Source organism: Vanderwaltozyma polyspora, genomic scaffold (genome assembly GCF_000150035.1).
Source record: "Vanderwaltozyma polyspora DSM 70294 KpolScaffold1018 genomic scaffold, whole genome shotgun sequence".
Lineage (NCBI taxonomy): Eukaryota > Fungi > Ascomycota > Saccharomycetes > Saccharomycetales > Saccharomycetaceae > Vanderwaltozyma > Vanderwaltozyma polyspora.
In genome coordinates, this window is record NW_001834694.1 from 70,937 (window position 1) to 98,407 (window position 27,471).

The 27,471-nt window shown below is 31.9% G+C and overlaps 6 protein-coding genes and 1 further gene across 6 annotated transcripts, besides 2 other annotated features; 1 reads left to right on the forward strand and 6 right to left on the reverse strand.

The window, feature by feature from the left end:
* Positions 1 to 457: 457 nt before the first annotated feature.
* Kpol_1018p27 (uncharacterized protein) lies at positions 458 to 823 on the reverse strand (the record flags this gene model as incomplete). Its single annotated transcript, XM_001647307.1, has 1 exon — positions 458 to 823. One exon carries the CDS (start codon positions 821 to 823, stop codon positions 458 to 460), a length of 366 nt encoding a protein of 121 aa, XP_001647357.1.
* Positions 824 to 4,719: 3,896 nt separating this feature from the next.
* Positions 4,720 to 5,560, reverse strand: Kpol_1018p28 (60S ribosomal protein eL36; the record flags this gene model as incomplete). The annotated part of the gene is made up of 2 exons (XM_001647308.1): positions 4,720 to 5,006; positions 5,545 to 5,560. 2 exons carry the CDS (start codon positions 5,558 to 5,560, stop codon positions 4,720 to 4,722), a joined length of 303 nt encoding a protein of 100 aa, XP_001647358.1.
* A 1,322-nt stretch (positions 5,561 to 6,882) lies between these two features.
* On the reverse strand, positions 6,883 to 9,699 carry GYP5 (GTPase-activating protein GYP5; the record flags this gene model as incomplete). The annotated part of the gene is made up of 1 exon (XM_001647309.1): positions 6,883 to 9,699. The coding sequence occupies one exon, from the start codon at positions 9,697 to 9,699 to the stop codon at positions 6,883 to 6,885; it is 2,817 nt and encodes a 938-aa protein (XP_001647359.1).
* An 898-nt stretch (positions 9,700 to 10,597) lies between these two features.
* Positions 10,598 to 12,904: a sequence feature (similar to hypothetical protein; correction of possible frameshift sequencing error~similar to Saccharomyces cerevisiae GAL4 (YPL248C)).
* On the reverse strand, positions 10,598 to 13,244 carry Kpol_1018p30 (the record flags this gene model as incomplete).
* Positions 12,906 to 13,244: a sequence feature (similar to hypothetical protein; correction of possible frameshift sequencing error~similar to Saccharomyces cerevisiae GAL4 (YPL248C)).
* A 3,516-nt stretch (positions 13,245 to 16,760) lies between these two features.
* Kpol_1018p31 (uncharacterized protein) lies at positions 16,761 to 20,759 on the forward strand (the record flags this gene model as incomplete). Its single annotated transcript, XM_001647310.1, has 1 exon — positions 16,761 to 20,759. One exon carries the CDS (start codon positions 16,761 to 16,763, stop codon positions 20,757 to 20,759), a length of 3,999 nt encoding a protein of 1,332 aa, XP_001647360.1.
* Positions 20,760 to 21,855: 1,096 nt separating this feature from the next.
* On the reverse strand, positions 21,856 to 22,440 carry ABF2 (DNA-binding protein ABF2; the record flags this gene model as incomplete). The annotated part of the gene is made up of 1 exon (XM_001647311.1): positions 21,856 to 22,440. One exon carries the CDS (start codon positions 22,438 to 22,440, stop codon positions 21,856 to 21,858), a length of 585 nt encoding a protein of 194 aa, XP_001647361.1.
* A 2,648-nt stretch (positions 22,441 to 25,088) lies between these two features.
* On the reverse strand, positions 25,089 to 26,858 carry MOT3 (Mot3p; the record flags this gene model as incomplete). The annotated part of the gene is made up of 1 exon (XM_001647312.1): positions 25,089 to 26,858. The coding sequence occupies one exon, from the start codon at positions 26,856 to 26,858 to the stop codon at positions 25,089 to 25,091; it is 1,770 nt and encodes a 589-aa protein (XP_001647362.1).
* Between the last annotated feature and the right edge of the window lie 613 nt (positions 26,859 to 27,471).

Sequence of the window (27,471 nt, forward strand, 5' to 3'; positions counted from 1 at the left end):
GTGGTATTTATAAGATTTGTTTGTTGATTGATATGCAAAATTAAAAAAAACTAATAGTTTTAAATTCTCATTTAGTCTTCTTTCTATTGTAATAATATTTTTTTGGTGAATTTTTGTTTTAATATTGTTTTGTTATTCAATTAAAAGCTTCCTTCCATCATAAATTTATTTTTTTTTTCAGTTATTATTATTAAAATCGTTAGAATGTGTTAAATTTGAAATATGAACTATGTTTGATGTCGTTTATATATAATTCTTGGTCATTGAAATCGGTTCTTCATTATATTGATTGGTTGTCATTCTAGTTTAATTACTAGTTATATGGTTGAATTTTGGTTTATAATTTATTTTTTTTTTGGGGGGGAGGAATTTTATTTATTTTTTATCTGGCGTCGTAGTTGCTTAAACTAGTGTGTGTCACGTCACACAGCTATAAGTTGTTTAGTTTTAAGCTGGCTTAGACTGTAGATAACCATATCTTGTAATTTTGTTGAGCTGGATCAAAATTGTAATTCGAATCTAGCAAAGAATTTGAGAAGAACGGACTTTCAGAGTTAAGACTGTAATTGATTGCATTGGAGTTTAATATATAGCTTGTTTCATTAACAGGTTGTTGTAGTTCCATAGAAAATAGTAAGTCATCGTCATCACCGCCACCACCACCGCTACTGCTGATATGACTTGTATTGCGTGGAATGCGGTTCTCTAATTGTTGTTGTAATCTCTTCTTTGTATATTGGCTTGATGGATTGATGATAATGCCATCGTTAAAACTGCTTGGTGAATTAATTGCAGTGTTCTGACTGGTGTAATAGTACGACATTTTTTCTTTGATATATTACTCTTTGTATAGATCTTATTTAATAGATAGGCTTGGCCTTAAGTGTCTTGCTATAATTGGTTAAGTCTTATTAATGAAAAATATACAAAAAATACAAGATGAGATAAATTGACTTAAATAATTCAAGATCCAAGATGGCCTCTTATATATATATATTTATAAATTTATATATTCAATTGAATTCTCGATGTGATATATATGTGTGACTATTAAACGATCTTAAGCCTAACAATTTTTCTAATTACTCATATCTAAGATTTTTCAGTATAAACCTTAGTTTCCTTCCATCAATAACTCAGCTACTTAACTCTCCTTTGTTTCTATAAATGTTGTCATAATTTCCTAGTATAGAAAACCACTAGTAATTTCTAGAACATCAAAGTATGTAAAAGAGAGAATATTTCAATTACACCGTGGTGGTGATGGTCACCCTGTTGATGATAATTTTAAACTATACGGGTGAAAAAAAGCCCTCTTACACTTAATTTTTTCAATTTAGAAACGGACAAGGTGGGACAATAGAGTGAGAAATTGAATGTGTGTACATGTATATCTCTGTGCTGGGTGTCATAACCTTTGGTGAGAGAGCCTACCTCATCAATAACCCTTTCCATAATTTTTGCCTCTCTTTCCCTATAACATCCCATCTCATCTCACCCATAATTAATCGAATCGATGACAAATCCCATGCGCTCAAGTATATGACAAGTTCAGTATTAGTTCAAACATACTACTAAAATTGGGTAGGAATGCCTAAAAAAAGAAAAATTTCACGCTTATTTTCGAAACCTAGAACCAAACATAAGAATAGAAAAAAATTTTCAACTAAACCCACCACCACCACCACCACCACCACCAGAATAATAATTGTAGTGGTTAACGCATAAAAATTCCCACCGTGGTGAGTAATGCATAATAGTTCCCACGGTGGTGGTACCAGCAAAACCTTGAATTTCCCCAGGTGACCAAACGTGTAAACTGTGGAAGGAAACCTTGAGAACCCTGCTTTCTCCCTCCTTCAACCATTTTGGTGGTTTAAAAAGAGTGCAAAATTAACATAATCATTAGCACACACATACGGACACACCCAGTACTACATCTCTCTCAACAAACCTTGTCAACTAGAGTAGAATACAAATTGATACTATAATTAATGATATTTTATTCCTCTCGTGAAATCACAGTAATGATATCTGACAATTATTAGTGAAAAACCCATGTGTAAGACACCTCTACTTCCTCCCTGCAATTTGTGATACCAGAGTAACTTCATAAACGTTTTTCGTGCTTTAACGTACTATCTTGCATCAGATGTGAATGTTCGAACATTATCCCAGAGAGAGAATGATTTGAAATATCACTCTCTAGAAGTATCGTTTCGAAACGAACAAATTGATATTATTAATATCTTTTGTTCTACACCTGTTCTTCTTCAACCTAGGTATAACTATTTCGATGAGGGAGGTCAAAATATATAGGCTTGGTTATTTATCACTGGTCTTTCTCGAAAATTCTTGATGGATCTTACTCACTTTTCTTGATTGAACAGCTTTTGTAGTATCTTTTCACTCATTTCTCTTATCATTGTTAAGGTCGAACATGTTTCGAACTGAAATTATTCGAAACGGCTTAGTATTCTACTCGAACAAGCAAAAACTTCTTAGGATTACCCAATTCTGATAGCTGAGAGGGATATATCTAAAATGTTTCGTAAGATGTTGCTGTTGTGTCTCATCAGTTGTTCCACCGTGGGCTTGGGTTTGGGTTTGGGTTTGGGTAATTGTTAGATCGAAAATATAAAAGAAAAGAAGTCCTTGTATCTTGATCTAGAAGGTTCCATGTTTGAAACTCTGGGGGGGAGGGAGAGGATCAGTGATGATGAGTTTGGTTGGGATCAAAAATATTGTGCATGTGTTCTTGCTGGCCCGGCGATGAGGTTGGGAGAGATCAATATTTTGGATCAATTCTGGCAAGTTGTAGAATATATTTTTATCCACGTTTTATTATGCGTGCTTGCGCCTTAGGGCAAGTACACACTGATTGATGACGTTGATATTTTTAGGATCAGGTTGGAGCAGGAAACAGTCGAGATTTATTATGTATGCATTTGGTTGGTATCGTTTCTTGATCAAACAGACACATGATATTTTTCACTTTTATTATCCCGCGGACTCTTTTCAGATTCATATTCACATCTTGCTCTAGTGATAGCTTTTGTTCATAATCCATTACGGTTCTTAGTGTATTGGTTTTAGACTTGTCAATGTATTTTGACCCAACTGACTTTCTCCCACTGGGACCTTTATTTGTGCACATTTTTGTTTGCTGGCTTTGCTTTCTGTCAAAGTGGGTATGATGGATGAGCTTGCTTGACCTCTACAATTTGGGTCAAAGAATTCTTCAGTATGCTTTAAAACATTGAGTTTTGTTTGAGATTAATTGTTGATCCAGTCAGCTAAATGTCGGTTCCTGTCTAGATTCATAATACATGGTAAGGTTTTATGGGGGTGGGGGAGGGGAAGTTCTTTCTTTTTTTGGTATTCTCTACCAGTAATCAAGATTATTATTGTTATTGTCTTAAAATGGAGACGTAATGCAAAAAATCACTCTATTTCGGTTCTTGCCTTGCAAAGGTCATTGGGTTTCAAGACTTCGTTTGATCCAACAGATGAGCCATAACACTACAGAAGACATAACATAGCCCTTTGGAAGTCTTTTACACCGTCGGGATTGTGGAGTGAGTGGTTTTAAGACATGATATTTATCCTGATATGTTTCATTTAACCATCTGATACCTTATTTAATCATTTTTCAATATTTTAGTTTCCAAATTGGTACTTTAGATTCGTATCTAAATTCTAAATAGGGTAAAGAGATATCAACGATTACTGGGTGGGCAGAAGATGTTTTAGAAGCTCATCATGTGCCAACGCCTGGGGTAATGAGTATACTCGTTAAAACGTCTTGTTGGAAGTGAGATTTAGGATGGTTCACCACGTTTGACGGAGGCGGGGAGACAGAGGGGAGGGTGCTTTTATTTAGTAGTCAGTCTGTATTGAATACCATATTTCCCCCAACATTTAAGGCTCTCATAACCTTTCAACCTATAAGATACAATTTAACAATGGCTTAGGATACCAAAGAATTTCCTATATTGAAGAATACGAATCAAAATTGGTTGGAGTTTCAACCAATTCCAGCTTGTCATTTTACAAGAAGAAAAGTAGGCAAACGGCAGTAACGAAATATTCAGTTAACCTTTACGAAATTACCTTTAAAGTAATAACCTTTAAAGTAATAAGGTCGTATTCTTGATTGACGACAGGGCTTCTCGCATAATACTAAGTACCCTTACCTATATGTCGTTTTGTAAATGTTAAGTAGATATTCATTTCAATTACGTTATAAGATGTTCTAGATCTTGGTATATCATACTAGACTTGAATCAAGAAGTATATTAGGGTGGATTCTGTTTCATGATTATTCTTGTTTTCTTTTTTTTTGACGTATAGGGTTCATCTGCCAAAATTTGACCTTCCCTTACTAGTAACGGGTTTATTTCAGGATATATGGATTAGTCAATTGGTTACATTTAGGAAAAAGTGTCAGCAAAGTCATCCTTCGTAAAGGAAATATGAGGAGACGACTAACTACATCTTCAAAATCAACATCACGAAGTCAAGTTATAGCATTAGCGTTAGCATTATTACCTTGAACTCTAGAATATATAATTATGTTTTTACCAAGAACATTGGTTTACAGCTCAACTGTATTGCATTTCTTCTGATTTTACAAGGTCATTTCACGACTTTACATGTTAAATGTATGTGATCAAATATATTATTAAACAATTTTAGATAAATTTATATAAAATTGATTTAGTGACGACGGGAAGCAGTAATGATGTTGTTCATTTCTTCAACCTTAGCCTTAGCTCTACCGAAAGAACCTAATCTCTTCTTGGCGACCTTTCTGGCTCTCTTTTCACCGACGTTTCTGATAACATCCATCAATCTTCTTTCGTATGGAGCTAAACCAGCGATTTCTCTGACTAAAGAACGAACGAACTTAGTTCTGTTAGAGGCAGCACCCTTCTTGTAAGAAATCTTTGGTGCTGGGGTCATAGAAGTAACCTTCTTACCCTTGTTTAAACCAACAGCGATACCTAAATAAAAATGGATTAAAGTCACATATATTGTTAGTAAAAAATGTTTATTTCTAATATTAAGAGAAAGTTAACAAACTTCAATAAACCAATGTTTATGAGATATGAATTAAACTGTAATAATGCTCACTTTCATCAGTAACATCGTAAATGATATAAAAACACCTGAATCTACTGAAGCCTTCAAGCAAAAATGAAGATATTCATAATCTCGTCATATACAGTTATCTTGGATTTTATTTAGAACTACTTGTAATTTGACAATTAACAAATGCATTCTTCTATCATATAAATGTTTCGATACTCAATTTAAAAACCATATTAAATACGGGAATAGTAACTACCACCACAGTTACGTAATTCCTAGAATTCCTATTTCCAATTTAACATATGGGTCCCATATACTACGTTGGTATCATTCTCATATACTGTGAAATGAATAAAACACTTGGATATTCCTCTTTCTTGAACACAGTTGAATTTAAGTCTGTAATCTCTTATTCATATATCTATTTCATGGATAGCTAATTCTACATACCAGTCTTGACAGCCATTTTCAATATTCTTGGTGATCTAAGATAAGTCTATTTAGAATACAATATGAAGAGACTGTATATTACAATGTTATATATATGCTAATATATTACTTTTATCAACCTTTGGATATGGTTAAACATATCAAACTTACTACTACTACAGTGTACAAACATTACAATTACTTACTGTAACGTTATCCCAATTCCTGGACATATTCAATCGATCAATCAATCAATCAATCAATTCATCAATTCATCAATTCATCAATTCATCAATTCATCAACTAACTGCATTGCATCAACAAAATTCGACCTCATCGTTGAAACTTTTCCAAAATGAAATATTTTGTTAGTAGCCAGTGCGGTTCAGACAATTTTTCAAAATTTCCTTTAGAAAGAAAGATGTTAGTTCTCACCACCACCAAACCATAAGAGATGCAGACGTAGGCATGATTACAGACAGTAAAGTTGATGTTGAAGAGAAGTACTTGTCTAAATCTGGTGGTACCAGCTGAGTCTGCTAGGCTGAAGAGCGTTTAGAAAGATTCTGTCTAGCGTGGGACGGCCGTCATTCTATTTCTGTGTCTGGCAGGAGGCTGTCCAATTGGTTTTCTTTCAAGAGAACGAGGAGATTGGAAAAAGTACAGCAGTAAATGGGCAGGGGGAATGACATTGAAAATTCCCATCCAGCTCAAAGAGACGCTGAAAAATTCGGGATATTTTTTTTTGCTTTTGCGTCAGTTGCATCACACGTTGGCTTGTACGGGTCCGTGTCCGTCATTTCTTTTTTGGTGGATGTTTTATTTTTCTCGCAGACAATTTATTGGTTTTTAACTATGTTCGATTTTTTGGCATCAGAATGTTTTTGTCAGCAGATAGGGACTATTTATTGGTGTATGGGTGTTTCTAAATAATGTACGGGTGCATAAGTCACTTTGGGTGACATTGTGAAAAGGATGCTATTTATAGACAAGGTGAAAAACATGCGAAAAGAGCCGAGAATAGCCGGATATGTCCTAAACTATTTAAAAATTGGCATAGGACAGAAATAAGATATTGGCAATGTGGTAGTGTAAAGGAAACATGCTATCGACTACAAAGGCAATTGTCACAATAAGAACTTATATATACATTATCAACAAATTGTTCCATATCGGTTATCAATTTTAGACAAGTATAGCTTCTTTTGTATATCGCAATTATATAAATAAAAATTAGTGAAACAAATTTTGTGGGAGAGAGCCAGACAGGCATTAAAAATAGAGAACAAGACAAATGATAATTATAATAAACATGAGGATAGCTCAACTAAGATGATTTTAAACAACAGAAAAGATAATTTATTGGTTTGGCTTTGTGAAAACTTTCTTAAATCCTGACCACCCTGCATTAGCTGTTTGTGTCACTTTTGAATCTCCAGTACCGATAATTGGGCTTGTTGGTTTTAGATTTTTTAAATCCTCAATTATTTTCTCCAAGTCACTGACTTTATCTTGAAGCTTCATATTTTCTGTCATAACCTCCTCGTTTCTTTGCATTGCTTGTTGTAAATCGAATTTTAAATCACTTGGTAATGACGCGTCAGGGTTAGGTAAATTTTGTTTTCGTATTTCTTCTGCTAGTTGTCTTTTCAGATCTAATACTGTGAGGTTCATATCATTCTTTTCATCTAATATGGTTTCTATCTTAAGTCTGCTTTGAATCAATTCATTGGCTATGGTTATATGCTCCCTGTTTAACAGGGTATAATCATGTTCGAGTTTTCTGACTTCTTTTTGCAATTGATGATTTTTAATTCTCATATGCTCATACTGTTGTTCTTTTTGTTGTTCAATCTCATGAATCTCGTCATATTCCGCAGAATATCTTTTTAATGTAATTGGTGTGATGGTCACCTCCTCTATTGCATCATGTACAAACATATCTATATCATAAGTAGTATCACTGATTTTTCTATTTGGTACACTTTTAGCAGTTGAATCGGATGAATCAACTGCATTTAATGCTGAAAGTTCAGTCTTTAACACCGAGACATTGTCATTTTCTTCCAAATCCTCTCTGCTACTTTCATCATCGTTTACATCTGAATTCCTTTCCTCCTGCTTTGATCCATAAGCTTTTTCTTCTCTTTCAGCTATTGCTGACGTAGAATAATAAGAAAATAACCCAGTTTTCAAAAAATCTAATAATTGATCAAATTTTAGATTCAAGATTTCTTCTTCGTTCTTTAACATAAGTATGACTGCAAACTTTAATATAGATTCAACACCTTCCACAAAAACAATATCGAAGATTCTTAATACAAAGCAAAGTGGAAATTTGTATGCAAAAAATGTCAAAAACCATTGAGTAGCATACATGGTAGATCTGATTCCTTGTCTCCCTAAATAATTGTAAAGAAGTGGAGAATTTTCCTCCACTAATCTATCAAATTGATATAACATCAGCATCAAACCTGGCATGCCAGGCAGGAAAAATTCCCTTAATCCATAGTTTTTCATTAAACTTATTAAAAGACCAAATGCATCAGCTTCAGTGTCACAGTTCAATAACAATGGTGTGACTATAAACGCCATTCCTTGAGTATACCCAACTTCAGTGTCAAATAATGAGTATACTTTAATTACATTGAAAAGTGATTCCACTTTTTCAGGAGGAATGAAAGTGGTACGCTTTAAATCCCTACGTATGATACTTTCCTCAGTTGATTCCAATTTTAATAAAGACTCATACAAGTCTTCGTACTCTTTGGATTTCGAATTTGCAATTAATTGCCAGATTATACCACGAATTTCTGATGGGATACCATCAGTAATCATGGATTCCAACTTGTCAGCGTTTTCTTGGGTGACAGTAGCAAAGTCATTTACGACTTCTGACCAGAATTCCCAATCAATATCTGGTGTTCCTATATGATCATCAACACCCTTTTCTACTGTTTCTACTGTTTCTTCTTGTTCCTTATTATCTTCCTCCTTTTCGGTAGTACTAGATGGCAAAAACTTTTTCAATAATTCTGAGTATGATGTCTTTAATGTATTTCTACCTTCCTGAAGGTTTTGCTTTGTAGTTTCATCAAACTTCTGATAATTATTACTTGTTTTACGGAATCTGTTAACAATTAAATTGATATCAGCTGCTGTATTACTCGTGTCTGAAACAGATCTATTGTGACGTGGTGGAGGTGCTGGTGGAGTAGCTTTAGCATGAGAAAGAGCGATCTTAACTCTGAAATCCTCAGATTCCATCTCACTTTTAAAAGGTGGAGGTACATTGTGAACAGCTTTTACACTTCCCTTTCTTGCAGGTAATGGAGGCCCTGGTGATTCTAATCTATTATCTAAGTCAGCCTCACTTGTCTCTGATTTCAGCGAAGTAGGAGATCTTGGTGGTAATGCTGGAGGAGCATTTTCTGTACCACTGGAATTACCATCTTCCTTCGAACTTTTTCTTGAAAGTTGGTCATTTAGATCTTCTTTCTCTGTTGCAGTGGATGTCGATAATTCACTATTTTCATCAATTGATTGATTCAAATTCTCGTTTAACTTCTTTTCTTTATTTACAAAATCTAAATCCTTAGAAGAATCTGATTCAACTTTGATTTTTGGTATCTGCTCCTCTGGATTTAAATCAGTCTTGATTTCAATATCTTTATTACTATTTTTAATATCTTCTACTTGTTCCATTGGAGCATCTTTGAAATCTTCTTCTTCTTGGTTACTTTCAGAAACCTCGGTTTTTGCTGAATCTGTGTTCAGATTATCAGTATTTTCAGTTATATCATGTAGAGAATTTCCATCTTCAACATCTATATTTTCGTCTCCATCAGTACCCTGAGCATCTTGAAAAGTATCTACTTGTTGATCAACATCAACACCGGCAGATTCCTTAATTTCAGTTGGCTCTTCCTGATCTTGAGATCCGACCATCTTTTGCTCCAAGTCATTCTCGACAGAAGAAACCTCAGGCACACCATTCACTGCCTCCTTGCCATTGATATCTTCACTGGCATCCATCTCCTTGGTATCATTGATCTCACCTTTTGTGCTCTCATTAACCTCATCCGACGATTGGACAGTATCCTGAGAAACAACTTCATTACCGGCTCTATCATTAGAAACAATCACCCCCTCATTTAAATCAATCTCATCACTCATTATAAACCTCGATTGTTGAATAGTTAGCCCAGATAATCAAAGCTTTGTAAACATTTCAATAAATTAAATACCTCTTGCAACTGCTTCCCTTTTTAATTTTATGTTATTTTATTATGCGTGTAGTGTGTATATTTTCGGAATTCCCATTTGTTACAAGCTGTAGATTAAAATTACATTTAACGAAGGTTATTAAAGCCTCATCATCGAACGGTATAACGAAGAACTATGACAACGTCAGATCGGAAGAATTGATTTAATAAGGTGTTGATCTTTAGAAATTTGGGATAGTTGATGGTTGTGATTGATTACCTTGGTGCTCAGTAGGAAAATGGGATAAAAATGGGAGAGTAAGTTCAGTCTTGATAGATATGATTACAAATTTTGTACTTAATATAGAAATAATGTCGACCAAAGCCTCTTAATGATTAGGAAGAGAAAGTTTACTTGATGGATCATTATCTTATTGTGTGACCTTTTTTTCTTAGTATTATTTAATATATCAAAATAAAATAATTTACTTATTTGTATATAAACTTTACTTGGGGATGGTGAAAGGTTCTTGGACGTCAGTTAAGGAATTGGGAATATATAAAGAAACGGAAGTAAAGTAGAAAGTATTGGTGAACTTCCCTTGTTTTACAATGAATTTATATAGCTTGTATATCTGGGTTAAAGTTTTGATTCTGTATGAATGGGTGTGAGTTTCAAAATTATAATTGAAATTAAGAAAGAAAGTATTATTTCATTTTTTAACGTTTTCATCCTAAAACAATTCTTTAACAAGAAATATATAATAATCTTAAATAAATAATTACAAAATGATAAATATCAATTATTTTATCAACTCTATCAGATAATATATTTGTACTTACTGTTACATATGAAGTGATCTTATTCCCTATTCATTCCCATTATTTATGACATCCTCCTCATCGAAAAGGTAGTTATAAATATCATCCATAGTTGTGGTTTGAAACATTGAGCCAAATCCCATAAAATTGGCAGCTGGCTTTTCTGTCATTGTAGGCAACGGATGTGTATGTCGATCTATTTCATTTATGTTAATGCTATTGTTCAATCTGTATGGCAACATGCTAGATTGATTAGTATGTGAAGGAAGCATACCAGTTGGAAACATTGATGATGCAGTGCCTTGTAAAGATGATGCCAACATTACGTTCGACTCATCAAACTGAGGCTGTGAATTCCTGTTTTGCTGGCCCCATCCTCCACTATTTGCAAGAGGTCCCCTAGAATAACTATTATTTATTGGAAGAATTCCTTGGTATTGATTTGAGTCAGACTGTTGAACTTGAATTGGTCTAGGGTGATATTGTGATACTGGAGACTGTTGGATATCAATAGGATTGTTAATATTGTTATTACTATTATTCGCATTGTTATTGCCAAACAATTTTAATAAATCCGTCATACTCGAATATTTGTTGTTTGCCAATATTGATGCATTAGAGTCATCCATGGCTAATTTGACATCCTTCGGCAACTGTGATTCAAGCTCTGATGCTGAAATGAATCCAGGTAGTTGATCATTAACTTGATCATTTGAAATATTTTCCGAATACAGTGCCGACAAACCATTAATCAAATCTCCACATTCAAATTGTTTTAAACTATCAATCCTTTTTAACAAGTGTATGACTGTATTTAAATGATGTTTAAAATTTTTATTGATAGCATGGTTAAAATTTCTATTTGTATTTCCCAAAGGTGACAATATAGCAATCATTGAGAAAAAAATACAATTCCAGGAATAAAAAGGAGTTAACTTATGATTATTAATAAAATTTTCCACTGAAACTATCATTTTTTCAATAGAATTCAAATAAAGTTTTAAAAATTTATCACTCATGGGATCTTTATCTTCTTCAGGTAAGGCAGTAAATGGGTGAAATTTTGAAATCATTGAAATTATCATAAAATCCTTTTCCCATTCTAATAAAAATCGAGTAAAAGCAAGATAAGAATGAGAATTTAAATATTTCGACAGTATTGAACTCGAAATGTCCATTTTCAAATAAAGCTTCTTTTCCTGAGACCATTTTTCTATATTATCGATTAAATTAGTTAAAGCTGAATCATTTGAATTGACGTAAGAATTATTAACATTGGAATAAATTGAGTACAATTTTGTAGATTCCATTAAAGTTAGATAAACAGTCGGTTCTTCTGTCAGAGATAGAGTATCCTCATTAATTGAACTTGGTAACGCAATACCACAGTTTTGTAGATTAAAATTATAGGCTAGAGGTCTATCGAATAAAATGGAGAGGAAGAAATGTTGATTAAATAAAGACCACCAAATTCTTCTTCGTTTTTCTCTTATAGACTGATCAATATTCTCTGGCAATTCTAATGATAAACCCAAAGTTAATGCCATGTTAATAGCGTATCCATTGTAAAGATATGATGAATTGATGAAATTTCTGAATTGAGTGTATACAGATAAAAGATGCAAAGTAATAACCGAAGTTATTGAAGAGGTTTGAAAGAAGTTCTTGTCTATAAAAGTTTTTGATCTTTCATAAAGAATTAAATCGTATTGAATATTTGTAGAAGAAATATCCCGTTCATCTGAACACCAACAACCTATTGCTAATACCACATTAAACAAAGCTCGGTAAGCTTCACTTGAATATATAGGAAGGGATTGACTTTGAATGGCGTAAATTTCTTCTTTTGAAACAATTGGATGAAATGGATAGAAATTTTTAATGTAGTTCTCTATAAATGAATTTTTCATATTTTTATCAATGTCATTAAATTTGTATGCTAATTTTTCATTATCATTATTTTTAAATTTTTTATCAATTGGTTGAGATTCTAATAGAGACTTTATTAAATTGAACTTATTTTTTGAAGGATGGAAAGGAGAATATTGACCAACATATCCTAAATTTGTTCTTTTCTCTGAAATTAATTTCGAATTTAAGTATGAATTGTTTGAATCTTCTAACCAGTCGAAACCATTTAAAGGGTCATCGGGTAAAAAAATTAAAGAATGTGATCCTAATGAATTTACAGAATATTTATTATTATGCTTATGTTTAAGGTTATTGTCTAAGTTCGTGTTATTGTCGTTATCATTATTAATTTCATCATCATCATCATCACCATCATCATCATTATTATTATTATTAGTATTATTATTAGTAGTAGTATTGGTATTTGTAGTAGCGTCGTTGCTATTCCCTATTGGGAAGAATATCCTTATTACCGTTTGATTGATTTGCCGGATAGATTTGGCTTTGTAGCGAAACTTTCATTTCATCCATTGAATTTAATTTTAAAATACGATCAATGTTTAAATTCGGGAAACAATTATTAAATAAATTTGACAATTTATTTAGTTTGATTTCTACATCGGTCAGATGAGCTCTTGTTAAAGGCGACCTTTTAATCTTAGGAGAATAATTACATTCCCAATTGTGCTTTAAACATTTAAAGCATTTCGGTTTCTCTTTTGAACACTTCAGTTTCTTCAACCTACAAGAATCACAAACCTGGTTTGTAATTATATTTGACATCTTCTAAATGCTACACAATCCCAAATGTCCCAGGTAGAACAATGCTGATAATATTAATCCGAATAAAATACAATACTTTTTTTGCCTACTTTTCGGTGAAATTTTTTATGATCTTGTTGAAGTGATATGTACATGTATTGATCACACTATTGATAGTAATACTAGCTGAATGCTAATATGATTTCTGTATCGATAGATTGGATCAAATAACCTTTGACTTTGACTTTGACCTGTTGAAATAGCTTTAATAATCAAAATTCGAAACGGGAAATATTCGAAATGAAAAATATATCTAATTACTGTGGGGTTGGATGGAAAAATAAATGAAAGGTTTTTCCGTAGATTTAAGTAGTAATCTTGTTAGCAACGCAATGCAACTCAACGCAGCGTAATGTAACAATGTAGTAATTGGTGCAAAATAATGGAAGTTGAAGAGCTTCCTGTTAGATATGAATTTAAAGTTGGGTTCTGTTGTATTCTGTCGTTTTTTTTTCTTAGAAAACAGCAACAAAAGCAACCTAAAAATTCAGAAGCAACCAAAAAGATTGTGAAATATGTCGAAATTATTTAACGTAATTCTAGTTCTAACAACAAGCAATGTACAAAATGTTCTTCCCCAGGTAATTTCTGTTTCTTGTTGCATATACCCTTGTATCTCTTGTCTTTATAGAATTGGGTTACCTAGTGTTGATGAAATGACTGTGGTAATGATGGGTAGGGGAATGAAGAGTTGATTAGTTTCCAATATGATGGATGCGATCAACTGGATTTGGATTAGATCAGAGCGGATCGAAATTGAAAGATGTTTGTTTGCTTTATGGAGATACTGAGAATGTTGATCTCTATGTGTGTCCCACTTCTAAAAAAATTAAAACAGGTGACAAAGAAGAAAAGATGGAGAGAGAAGTGGCAACAGTGAAGAGAGTGGAGAAAGTGGTAGTAGGAAATGGAATGGGGTCAGTAGATTTAATTTAGTTAGGTTTTTATCTTTTATGTTAAATTTAAAATTAAATAATACAAGACATATATTTGATAATCACTCAAAAAAGTGACTCCAGCGATATTAAGATCTAAAGTACAATTACAATTGGAATTAGAAAAAAAAATTGTGAAAATATATACTAAGGTGCTAGTAAAAGGTGAAGGGAAATCCATTGGATTCGAATGAAAGTAATCTACACAAGAAGAACGAAAAAAAAGTTCTTACAACTTATCATAAAACTAGACTAGAGTATACCAATCCCTTCAATAAAAGTTTCCCACATTTCACAAAATCTTTAGATCAGAAGGGTTCTTATAAATCATATAATTTTTAACTTCATATATATATTAATCATTATCTAGATATCAACAATGAATCAAACTACCAGCACACAAAAGAAAAAAAAATTTTTCTTTTGTATTTATGGATTATGCATTCCAGTAAGAGTTAAGAGAGGGAAATTTTTTTAACTTTTACTGTTCCCATTCATTGTACAAGCAAGTTTCTTGAACTCACTACATTCACAAATATAAAAACGTATAAGCTCATCATCCATTACAGGACAGGATGGAAGAACCATCAATCACCGGTTAAACTAACTTACCGTGCGTATGTTCTAGTTCTAGTCTAGCCAGATGTATATAGATCTGTTACTGTGTCTTGAAAACTCTTGCTAACTTGATTGCTTGCCTTGTTACTTGAAATAAAAAGCTATTTGATGAGTTGAGTTACAGATTTAGGATAATGTGGGAAAACTAACACACTCTTGTGATTTCCACCAACAGCTTTACTGATGTCTTGCAGAGAGAGAGAGAGAGAGAGAGAGAGAGAGAGAGAGAGTAACAAGATCCAAAGCATCTAAAAACTGGAGAGTAAGACAACTTCTGACAGAAAAATGTTAAACTAAAGGAACAACTGACAACCAAAAAAGAAAAATCAATAAAAAAAGAAGTGTAGCTGAAACGTTTAACGAACTACTAAATCTGAATCCTCGACTTGATTACTATTGATATATCTTTACAAGTATACTACCATACATGTCAAAGTATGCTATGAGGTTTATCCGTTGGCAAGGTTATATAAAAAGAAAATAAGTGTTGTTTGGATACGTTAGGTTTCGTTAGAGTGTAGTGTCCATTTGTTCTTATTTATTTATACGGATAGGCGGATAGAGGGGGTTACTTGTGCCTTTTCACTGGTTTTTGGTAAGAATCTAGGCTTGAATGTACTAAAATGTACTAAAGAACTGCTTTTATAGTAATAATTAAGATACGGCAATCTGTGCACCGATTGCCGTTTTTTCATCAAAGTTTTTTAATATGGAGGTAATGTAATGTAATATATTAACCAAGTAAGCAAATGTATACTGTGTTTATAAGTATTCTATCGGTTTATGTAACCAGTTTAGGTTTGGGTTTGAGTTTGATTTTGAGTTTGGAGGTGGGGAAGAAACATGGAAGGAGAACGTGTGTTATTGTAATTGATGGGTCTTCTGAAATAAAAAATAACATAAAATAAAATGAAAATTTTTTTTTCTTCCAGGATCAGATTGGTGTATTGTATACAGGCAGCTACTTGAAAGACAGAAAGTTATGTTTATTATGATCTCTCTCTTTCACTCTTGAGAACTGCAAAATGTGTGGTCCAGTGAGTGTAACTATACAGGATAACACAAAAAGCGAGACTCTAGAAAGTAGTACTTTCTTGGATTGCTGTATTGATACATATTAGAGCACGTCACATGGATTGATATGGATCTATCAGCTAATTGAATGAAAATGTATAGATCTTTTTTTTTTTTTTAATTCAAGTCATCAGCTCTGCATGTAAAAATTACCATCACATCAACTAATTTTTCGTAACGACTCTTCATAAACTACTAAACTATATATGTTATTTACCAATTTTTGAACTTGATACACTCAGATGTCACAAATTAGAAATCGAATAGCTTGTTCTCTATCTTTTATTAGTTTGGGCATCACCATCTTGACCATCAATCATCATTGATGTCTTCTTCTTGTTCTTCTACTCAACCAGTCACGTTAACGAAAATTCACGCGTCTTTTTTTCTTTTCTCCTCGGTGTCTCTACCTGATTTTATTAGATAAATTAAAATTGTTTACGCGTCGCCATCTCTCTCTCTCTCCCACTGTTAAATTATCCATTTCGAAAAATTTTATAGCATTATTCAGCTTAGGTACCTAATCACCCTTTGAAATATACATTTCTATACAAAGTCATCTAAGTTGGATTTACGTAGTTTTCAGGTAATCAATATACTCGAAACTCATCTTTATTAATGGTTCTTCAGCGGTTATCCCTTGATCATAGCATTACTTCTTCATAAAAATACTTCCTTTATGGTATCCAAAGACCACTAACAACTGCAAAAATAACAATATTATTAATAACAATAGACTTTTAACTGGTCAGAGCGACAGGTTATTAGATAATATATATTTACAAAGGATCTAGGTGATAGGAGGGGGGAGCAACATTTCGAATATATATAACTTGAATTGCTCGAAAATATGGTTGTAAAACCATCCCACAATCTAAGAAGGGAATGCAAATGGTGGAAAGATTCAAATTCTTTAATCTCCGATAAAGATTTGGTGTGGCAAATAATTAACGATAATACAAAATACAAATCAAACAATAAACCAACCAAAGATACAACTTTCCCAATCTCAAGTCCAAATCCAAATCCAAATCCAAATCCAAATCCAAATCCAAATCCAAATCCAAATCCAAATCCAAATCCAAATCCAAATCCAAATCCAAATCCAAATCCAAATCCAAATTATAATTCAGGTTCTAATTCAGGTTCTAATTCAGGTTCTCAGTTTTCAGATCAAACTACAAATAATGATAGTGCTATCTCTGCTACAAGGCCTACAATCCCAGTCCAACCTTCAAGTAATACCGTCCCAAAGGCTAAAACAGTTAGCAACACACCTATAAGACAAAATGAAGACTCTTCTTTAGTGAACAATTATCGTAACAATAGTAGTCTTCCAAAGGGAAATAATGGAGTTTCTTCTCATATCCAATTGATCCATGCATTGTTGAATAAAGTTTCATTATTATCATCCATTAATGATATTGCTAATTCAACTTCTTTATCAGAAGATAATAAAAAAATTAAAATTAATAAAGAAATCAATCCAAAATTAATAGAAATTGATCCACTGATAAATAATTTGTTACAGACTCTAAAAATAAACCCTAGTTCAATACCGAGTTACAAAGAACCTATAAGTGATACTAACTCATTCACAGGAAATTCACCAGCTTTACATTCGCTTCCATCACTGTCAGTACCACAGATCTCAAGGCCTAGTACTCCTTCAAATTATGTATCTCATGAAGTTATAGAAGTCACAGATGATGATGAAAATGTCGTTAAGTTTAGGAACCAATCTTTACAGACACAAGACGGGTTCACAGATGATCCTGAATCTGATAATGACCCAAATTATTTGCTGACCCAGGCGCATCTCAGAGATGATGTGGTACATAAGAGTGATGAGGATTTTATTGATGATGATGATATGGATCCCTCTCAAGATTCGGAATATAAAGAAGATGATGAAGACGAATATTATGAGGAGGAAGAGGGAGAGGAAGAGGGAGACACCGAAAAAACCCATACTAATATTCAAGAACAAAGGAAGAAAGCAACTACTAAAAGAAAATCCAAGACTCACGAAAATGACAGTGATATAGAAGTTATTCATTCTTCACCTGCAGTGTCAAATGTAGAGCACATTAGCCTTATTAATGAAGATTTAGATGATGAAAGCTTGTTCAAAGATCTAACTGGTTCCAATAATCTTGTAACAAGGAAAAATGTGTCCAATTCTGATATTGAAGCACTCGAAGATGATGAAAATAATGACGACGAAGAAGATAGTGGTGCCTTTGATGGATTATCTGATAGTGATTTAGAACAATTTGATGAAGAAAGGGAAACATCAAAAAGATCAGTAAATATAAAAGAGGTTGATGATGACTTGCAGTTCATTTCTGAAGGTAAACTTACGAATCCAAATCCCAATTTTAACGCAGTAGTGAAAATGGAGGCTGCAGATGAAACTGATTTTATAGACACAATTGACAATATCCCAGCTTCGATGCATGAAAAGTACAGATGGACAAACGAAGTAAACCATAAGTTGAAATCAATATTTAAATTGCCTGGATTCAGACCAAACCAGGAGGATGCTGTAAATGCCACATTAGATGGCAAAGATGTATTTGTATTAATGCCTACAGGTGGTGGTAAGTCATTGTGTTATCAACTGCCTGCTATGATTAAGTCTGGTAAAACAAGAGGAACTACCATTGTTATATCTCCATTAATCTCATTGATGCATGATCAGGTAGAGCATCTGAAGTCTAAAGATATTAAAGCAGATATGTTTAGTTCCAAAGGTACAACTGAGCAGAGAAGGAACACCTTTAATTTGTTTATTTTAGGCTTATTAGATATCATATACATATCTCCTGAAATGGTGAGTGCCTCTGAACAGTGTAAAAAGGCCATAAAGAAGTTATACGTCGATAAAAAGCTTGCTCGTATTGTTGTCGATGAAGCTCATTGTGTTTCAAATTGGGGCCATGATTTCAGACCAGATTATAAAGAGTTAAAATTCTTTAAAAGAGAATATCCTGATATCCCATTGATGGCTTTGACCGCAACAGCAAATGAACGAGTTATATTAGATATCAATCATAATTTATCTCTGAAAGATCCAGTTTTCCTAAAACAGAGTTTTAATAGAACTAATCTATTCTATGAAATACGTATTAAGAATAAGAACTCTATTTTTGAAATGTGTAATGATATAAAAACGAGGTTTAGGAATCAAACTGGTATTATATATTGCCATTCAAAAAATTCCTGTGAACAAACAGCTTCACTGATCGAAAGAAGTGGTGTTAAATGTACTTATTATCATGCAGGAATGGAACCAGAGGATAGAATGAAGGTGCAGCAAGCATGGCAAGAAGATAAAATCCAAGTCATTTGTGCCACTGTTGCTTTTGGAATGGGAATTGATAAACCAGATGTAAGATTTGTTTATCATTTTACAGTTCCAAGAACTTTAGAAGGCTATTACCAAGAAACTGGTCGTGCTGGTAGAGATGGTAATTATTCTTATTGTATCACCTATTTTTCTTTTAAAGACATAAGGTCAATTCAAACAATGATACAGAAAGACCAAAATTTAGATAGAGAGAACAAAGAAAAACATCTCAATAAATTGAAGCAGGTGATTTCATATTGTGATAATATTGCAGATTGTAGAAGAAAGTTGGTGTTATCCTATTTCAATGAGAAATTCGACGAAGCTAAGTGCCAAAAGAACTGTGATAATTGTAAAAACAGTGATAAAGTTGTTACCCAAGAAATAGATATCACAGAAGAAGCTAAAAAAATAGTTAAACTAGTCGAACAATTACATCACACAAGATTAACATTGAATTATTGTCAAGATATATTCAGAGGTTCAAAAAGTTCACGTATTGTCTCGAATGGACATCAAAATCTGGAAGCTCATGGTGCTGGTAGTAATTTTAATAGGCAAGATATAGGAAGAATTTTTTTACAGCTAGTAGCTCATGGTATTATCGAAGAATATGCCATTGTTAATAATAGTGGATTTGCTTCTAATTATTTAAAAGTTGGTCCAAATGCAACCCGTTTGATGAGTGGAAATTTGAACATTCCAATGCAAGTTGTGATTTCTTCTTCTCGTGAAGGTTCAGCAACAATACCAAAAGGCAAAGCTTCGATAAAAAACAGCAAGGATAGTGTCGGGATAAAAACGAATCACATCAATAAGATAATACCTCCACAAGATCAAAGGAATTTCTTGCAGTCTTATAGCTATGATAACAATTTGGTGAATTCGTTCAATAATCACCAACCTGTAACTATTAATAATGGTGGTAATGGGGCACAGAATGAGGCAAAAGAACTAAATTTTGCATTTGAAAGGATTAAAGCTGCTGTTGTTGAAATAAGTAATAGATCCAATCTTCCATTGTCAACATATATGCCTGTCAATGCTATTAAAAAAATAGCTACTTTTCTACCTGCAACTGAGGACGAATTTGTAGTATTATTAGGAGATAATGAACAGAACCGTCGTAAATACAACGATCTTAGACATGTTATTATGAATTTACGTAAACATAAGATGAAATCACTGACTGGGACAGAAGATAGGAATACATCTTTTAATAGTAGCTTATCAAGTGAAAGTTTTAGTTCTGTTAATGACTACGACTACTCTAGTGCAACTGGAACTAAATCCAAATATTTCAATCCATCAGAGGCAGAGACAAGAGGAAATATTCAAATACTTGATCATTTAAGAAGAAACCAATATGTTCCACCAAATTCACAACCACTATCAAATGGTTATATGGCGAATACTTCTATGACTAGAACAAAATACCCACAGAAACGAAACTTCAAGACCAACAATAGAGGAAATTCAAAGAGAATGAAACGTTAATGATGCATTAAACAATAATTTTGAAATGATAATTTCATTTGTATTGTAAATATAACTAATATACAGCATATAATAAAATAATATTTTTTACAATTTTAGCTTTATGGTACTCTTTAATTAAAATTAAGAATTACGAGTACTAATAATGAATCTTGACGGTTTAGAAATCAATTAATTGGTTTTTCCAATGACCTGAATGATTCATTGGTATTTGGATTAATTAGACGAAGGTGTTATAACAGGTGTATATATGGCATTTTTCTCAACTATTTGTATCATGATAATTTGGAAAAGGTAATAACCAGCAAATAAAGATTTATAAAAAATGGATATTAATAATATATATCTGAATAATTGAAGTAATTATGTATGATATCTTTAAATCCTTGTTCTCAGTTAGTATGCAATTGAAACATTTAATGAGACGTTGATGAACACGTAACACTAAGAATAAGCTTTTAAAAGAACCAATGTGTCCTCAATTTCCTAGGATAAAATAAATCATTATTTGACAATAATTATATGATTAATGTTTAACAGCTTTGCCAAAATGGTTGTTAGTAGTTACCAAAGCAATGCACTTTCCATTGCTAAAATGAATGTTGATAATTAATTATAATATTGGCTTAGAAGACAATTATCTAGAGGAAATGATAACTTCTGCCAAATTTATAATATGAAGTTTTTAGTAAAGTATTATCAATAATTAAAAAAATATTAATGAAATATTAGTTTATTTTCGTAAATATTTAGATCCAACTGATGAGTTTATTTCACCTTGGCCAGTTTTGTAAAGAACCTTTTTATGTATTGTTCATGATACAGATACTTTAGAAAGCTTTAGAATTCAGTTGATTTGGAAGATAATATACCATGGCATTCTAATTCATTCAGTACAAAACGCCATGAATAAAAAGAGTGTAATTTTTGGTGTAAAAAATGAATAACTTGATAATATATATATGTATATGTAGCTTATAAAAAATACAATAAAATAATAAACAAAAATATTTTTAGATTGATAGTGAAATTAAAAGTTTAGAGGGAAATTAAATGATTAAGAAAACTACACTTGGAAAATAGAATTAGCAATTGATCAACTTGAGTTTTGCATTTTTAGCTTCCATTCATTCATCAAAGCTTCATATTTATCAGTGTACTGTTGTCTTTCATATTCACTTAAAGACCTCCAGCCTTCACCAATTTTTTTGGTTCTTTCCACTAATGATAGCTCTGAATACTTCTCATCAACAGATGAACGAACTTCATTAGCATATTGAATAAAAGGACCGCCAGGTCTCTTTGGAGGTAGAGTCTTTTCAAATGCTAATTTTTCTATTTTATAATCCTCTAAAGCTTTTTCATATTCCTCTACAAATGGTCTCTTCTCATATTCACTTAAAGCTCTCCAACGTTCACCACATAATTTAGCAATCTCAGTAGGTTTATAATGAGGATATTCCTGAGTTAAATTGCCCCTTATACTTTTGACAAAAAGCATAAAAGATGGGATTGGTCTTTTTGGACCACCCTTGGCTTCAGACTTCTTGTTAACAATTCCTGTTTGATGTAAGGATAATAACGAACTCGTATGGATTAATTGTGCTCCACAAAGAGGTGCAACCAGAGTCTTAGGAACGACATTGCAAACAGATTGGCGTACTAACACAGATCTAAACATACTTATTTTATAATGTGTGTGGGAGGGTTCTTCTATCCAAAACTACTACTACTACCTAATATCAACTATTATTATTTATATTTTAATCCCCAGTTTCAAAAAGCTTAATAAAATCCTAAAACCTTTGACTGTACCAGATACACTAGATCGACGTCCTTAACCTTGGAATCTCTACACTTTTCAAATCAATAATCAACCAGAACTTTTATATCAAAACCTTCAAATCTTTTCGTGTTTAAGGTTGACAGATGTTGCTTTTGTATGAAGATTTCTTCCTCCATTAACTCCGCTTAGATACTTTTCACTTTTCATTCGAAAAACCAAAAATATCCAAAATCACGTGATACCTTTATTAATCGATTCGAAATTGGATAATTTAAAGGATTTTATGAAAAAGTTGAGCTATTTCTGGGGATAAAAAGTGGTGAAAACGGTGAATAATATGTGTATATGTATTGCAATTGGCAGTTGAATGGGTCGAACTGTTTGGTATGATGTTATGCGTGTATTTTAGTCTTGTGTATGTCCTTTTAACATGAAAAGTTTTGGTCTATAACAGGTGATTGACGGTTCTGTCGTATTGAATACCTAATTTGTACACTAGTAACGATATTCAATGTGTCAGCGAGCATGTCTTTAGTGGTCGTATCAAGAACAAAATGTATATTATTGTGATGGTTTTATTTTAAAAAGAGTCTATCTTTGGTTCAATTTAACTTGTGGAAGCTTAACAGAAAACCATATGTTTTAAGAATATTTCAGGTTAACGTTAGGGGGGATAATAGTTTTGCTATTGATATTGCCATTGGGATTTTTACGTTTTTTTACCGTATCCCATATTTCTAGTTTGTATTGGTTAATGAGAACTTACCGGCGTCACAGTACTTTATTATTGAGATCTGGCTAATATATCACGTATGGGTTACTCTATTTGGATGAATCCGACTGTCATTTTATCATATCAATCATTGATCTTGTATTTGCAAGTAAAATTTGCTTTCAAAAAGTGATTAGAAATGGTGGTGCCATGGTCAAATACTTCAGAGATCTCAGATAAGATACTATGAGGAGAAATATTGAAATAGCAAACTTGATATGTGTTACAGAAGTTATGCTATCATATTTGTTTAGTAGTTAAGCTCTTTCTTCAAATAATCGGGTACATTTGATAGGAGCCTCTTTCATAGTTCGTTCATTATAGAAAAGGTTTTGCTTGGTTTAGGACAAAAATCTTCTAGATGAAAACTATTTGGATCAAACTGTCTTAAAAAGATAAATATTTGAGAGATCATTGTTAAGTGCCTCTATAGAAAAACGGACAGTTGTTCAGGTAGGATATTTAAATAAATATGCCCCATTTTTTCTATATAATATCTCCTTACTAATGTGGTAATGGCTGGTAATCGATTCGAAAAATTTTATTTAGTAGTAATAGAAAGAACTTGGCTATAACACTAGTTCCTAGATCTTTAATAGCATAAAACCTCAAATATATGCTGGTCTTTTATAATTTATATTTTATTAAACTTTTAATTAGCTTTAATAAAAGAATAAATATATACGTTACTTAGTCAATTAATGCCTCATAGGTTTTGATTTTGAGTGAAATAAGACATGTTCAAAAACTTGACATAACTTAGTTCCCTTCCCCTGAGAAATTCATTATAATTAAATATCCAATATATTTATCCAGATTATTGTTCATATTATTAGATTAGAAGAAATGTTAACGTTAGCATTTGCTGATTAAGAATAAATTCCAACATCTGTGGTGCTTTTAGTAAACAGAAAATTATGCTTTAAAGTATTTTAAAGATTCAATTATATAAATGACGATGTATATGTCAACTCTGAACATTTAAGTTGTTTTCTAGTTTTGAATTTTCATTATCATATTGCCACTTATTACACTGAATAAGCTAGATCTTGTCGTCAATATAACTTGACAGGATTAATAAACGCAGGTATCTTTAGACAATAAGAAAAGATAAATAGGTTACACAATTTGTTTCAGATACATTTAGATCTTAGGTTCAATATTTAAAATATTTAATTTTTAAATTACAAGAAATTGACTACTTTGGATGGCTTCATTGAAATTTTTTTTCTTCAACTCTACAATTGCTGTTTTTAATATTATGTCCAAATAACTTGTATTCAGTAATGAATTGATTAAAGAAACTTTGAATCTAGAGAACTTATATAATGATATCAGTATTAATTGGCAAATAATTTTCAAATTTTACTCTAAGAATTTCGTAAAATATATTGGCTATTTTAATGGACAAAGAGATATAATACATCTTACTTACCTCGTAAGATATTTTATAAAGCATTCACCTAACTAATGAAATTGAAAGAAATCATAAAAAAAGATATTCAACCTGTTAATTTGAGTTATATGATACATTATTCACAATCAATTTCTGAATCCTCCAACTCATATTCATTAGAAAATAGAGTTGATATACTATATTATAATTATGAATACTTTCACTATTATGATTTGAAATATGATTACAAAAGTTCGATTTAAAAAAATACGAAATGGTATGCTATGTTATTTAAAGAATTACTATTAATTTTGGTTGTTGCTTATTACTTGTTTTATTGTTATAATATTATTAAAAAAGTTTTTTTCTTGTAATTTAAATTGGGTTATGCTGTGCCACCAAAGAATTTAACAATTTCTTGACTTCATCCTTGTTCAAGATTCCTTCACCCATCAAAGTTCTAATATTGTGATCCCCATTACCTTCAAGTGTTGGTTCACTATTGTCATTAGGATTGTTTGCCTTTAAATTTATTCTCAACTGTTCCAATACATTTTCAGCATGTTTCAACTTCATATGTTGCAATAAATTATCTTTACGTTTATGTTTGCTCAGACACCATGGACAATCAAAGTTTCTTTCAGATGAGTGAGATAATAAATGTCTTTGTAACCATGATTTCCTTTTGAATTGTTTGCCACATATGTGACACACATGGGCAAAATTCTTTAAATTCGATGCATTTGTTTTGTTTTGATGTCCAATATTACTTGGTGTTGAATATGCTGATGATGAAGTAGATGATAATGACGATGAAGATGAAAGGTTAAAATCATCATTGAGTCCGATTCCTTCCAGACTTTGTTTAGGAAATTTGATTTTAATATCTTCTACTGAATCAGGAGCACTAGATTGACTAGTCTGAGAGGGACCATATGAACTTACGTCAGTTGATTGCCCTCCACTTAAATCTGATTTATTAAATGCATCTTGAGTCTTGTTCAATGTATTTAGCATACTGAATGTAGATTTATCTGAGTTGCTTGAAGTATCTTGGTGTGATAGATTTCTATCACTGATGCACGGTAATGAATTACTAGTATCAACATGATCATTGGATTGTTTAACTTTTGGAATAGTCAACGTACTATCTGAGTCACTACGTTTGTAATATGATGAGGGCCAGCGTCCATCATTTTGGCTTGGATTATATGAACTTTGTAAAGGTGTCGATTGTTGTGATTGAATAGGTAAATTTGGCAGCAAATTACCTTCTATGAAATTTGATGAATTGCGTTTAAGATTCGTAATGATAGATGTCAATGGATGGAATTGATTTATAATTTTTTTGGGATTCATCATTTGGTTTATGTTTGGTAAATGATGTGGCTGATTATTAATGCTTTGGTATTGTTGATAGGGCTGATTATATTCATAATTTTTAATGGATGAATTAATGGGATAACCTTGCAATTCCTGCTGCTGCTGCACCCTATGTCTATTAATATTATCTAAATTATCTCTAGCATTTCCTGTATTGTAATTATTACTTTCATCCACTGTAATTTGATTTTTATTGGCAAAAGTACTGTTATTATAAATCAATTGTGACCTATTTACGTAAGATGATTGGAAATTCCCAATGTTATTATTAGTTTGTTCATTTCCATTATGTTGATAAAGGTATGTGGGACTTTGATATTCAGGGTTTCCTGGTATCTGATTATTATTATTCTGGTATAAAGTACTATTATTATTATTACTTCCAATTCCATAATATGATTGTCTAGATGTTTGGTAATAATAATTATTGTTACTACTATTAGCAGTAGTATTGTTATTCACATTTAATATTGGGTTTATATTTGATTGTGACTGAACATTCGGTAATATTGTTGCAGAATTTTGTAAATTAATCGTTGGATTCGGGAGAAGAATATGTGGCGATCTGGTATTATTATTATTAGTCTGATTATTAGTCTGATTATGGATAATCGTATTATTAAATGACGACTGGTTATTTATTTTATTGCTACTATTTTCTCCCATTGACTGATCCACTGTCGCCGGTACATTAAGATTTGGATCGCTGAAAAGGGAATAATCAGTGTTTGAACCACTGCCATCATTCGAATTCGAATCCATTTCAATGCCACAATTAAAATGATAATTTTAATGAATACAATGTTAGCCTTTATTTTTTTTAAATAAAAAAAATAAAAAAATATATATACAAATTAATATTAACAAAAATATAATCTTTATACTTTAAAATGGTATTCTTTCATCCCAATGGTTTATAGCCTTTTATAATTTTAATATTAAGTAGAATAGTAATTGTAATCCAATAGCTTTTTAAATTTAGAAATTGAAAAAGTTATTTATATATAATAACAGTAATGATAGTTATAATGATATTGCTAATGATGATTGATCGATGAGAATTGGAATAGCAATACTAACTATGGTATTATATTATTGGATAAAGTCACTGGTAAGAATGTAATAAATTTTAATAGGCCTTAATTTTATTTTTTTTCAAAAATATGTAGATATCTCTTATATTTCTATAATTTTCTTCAGTATGTATAGTCAACTTAATGGGATAAGAACCTAATAGATGTGGTAGTGTATGTTGAAAGATGAGATGACAATGGAAGTAATTATAATGGAAGTGGAAACCAAAAATGAGTATAGTGTCTTCTAAAATTTCTTGTAGATGCACCACTATAGTAATAATAATGTTGTTACTACTACT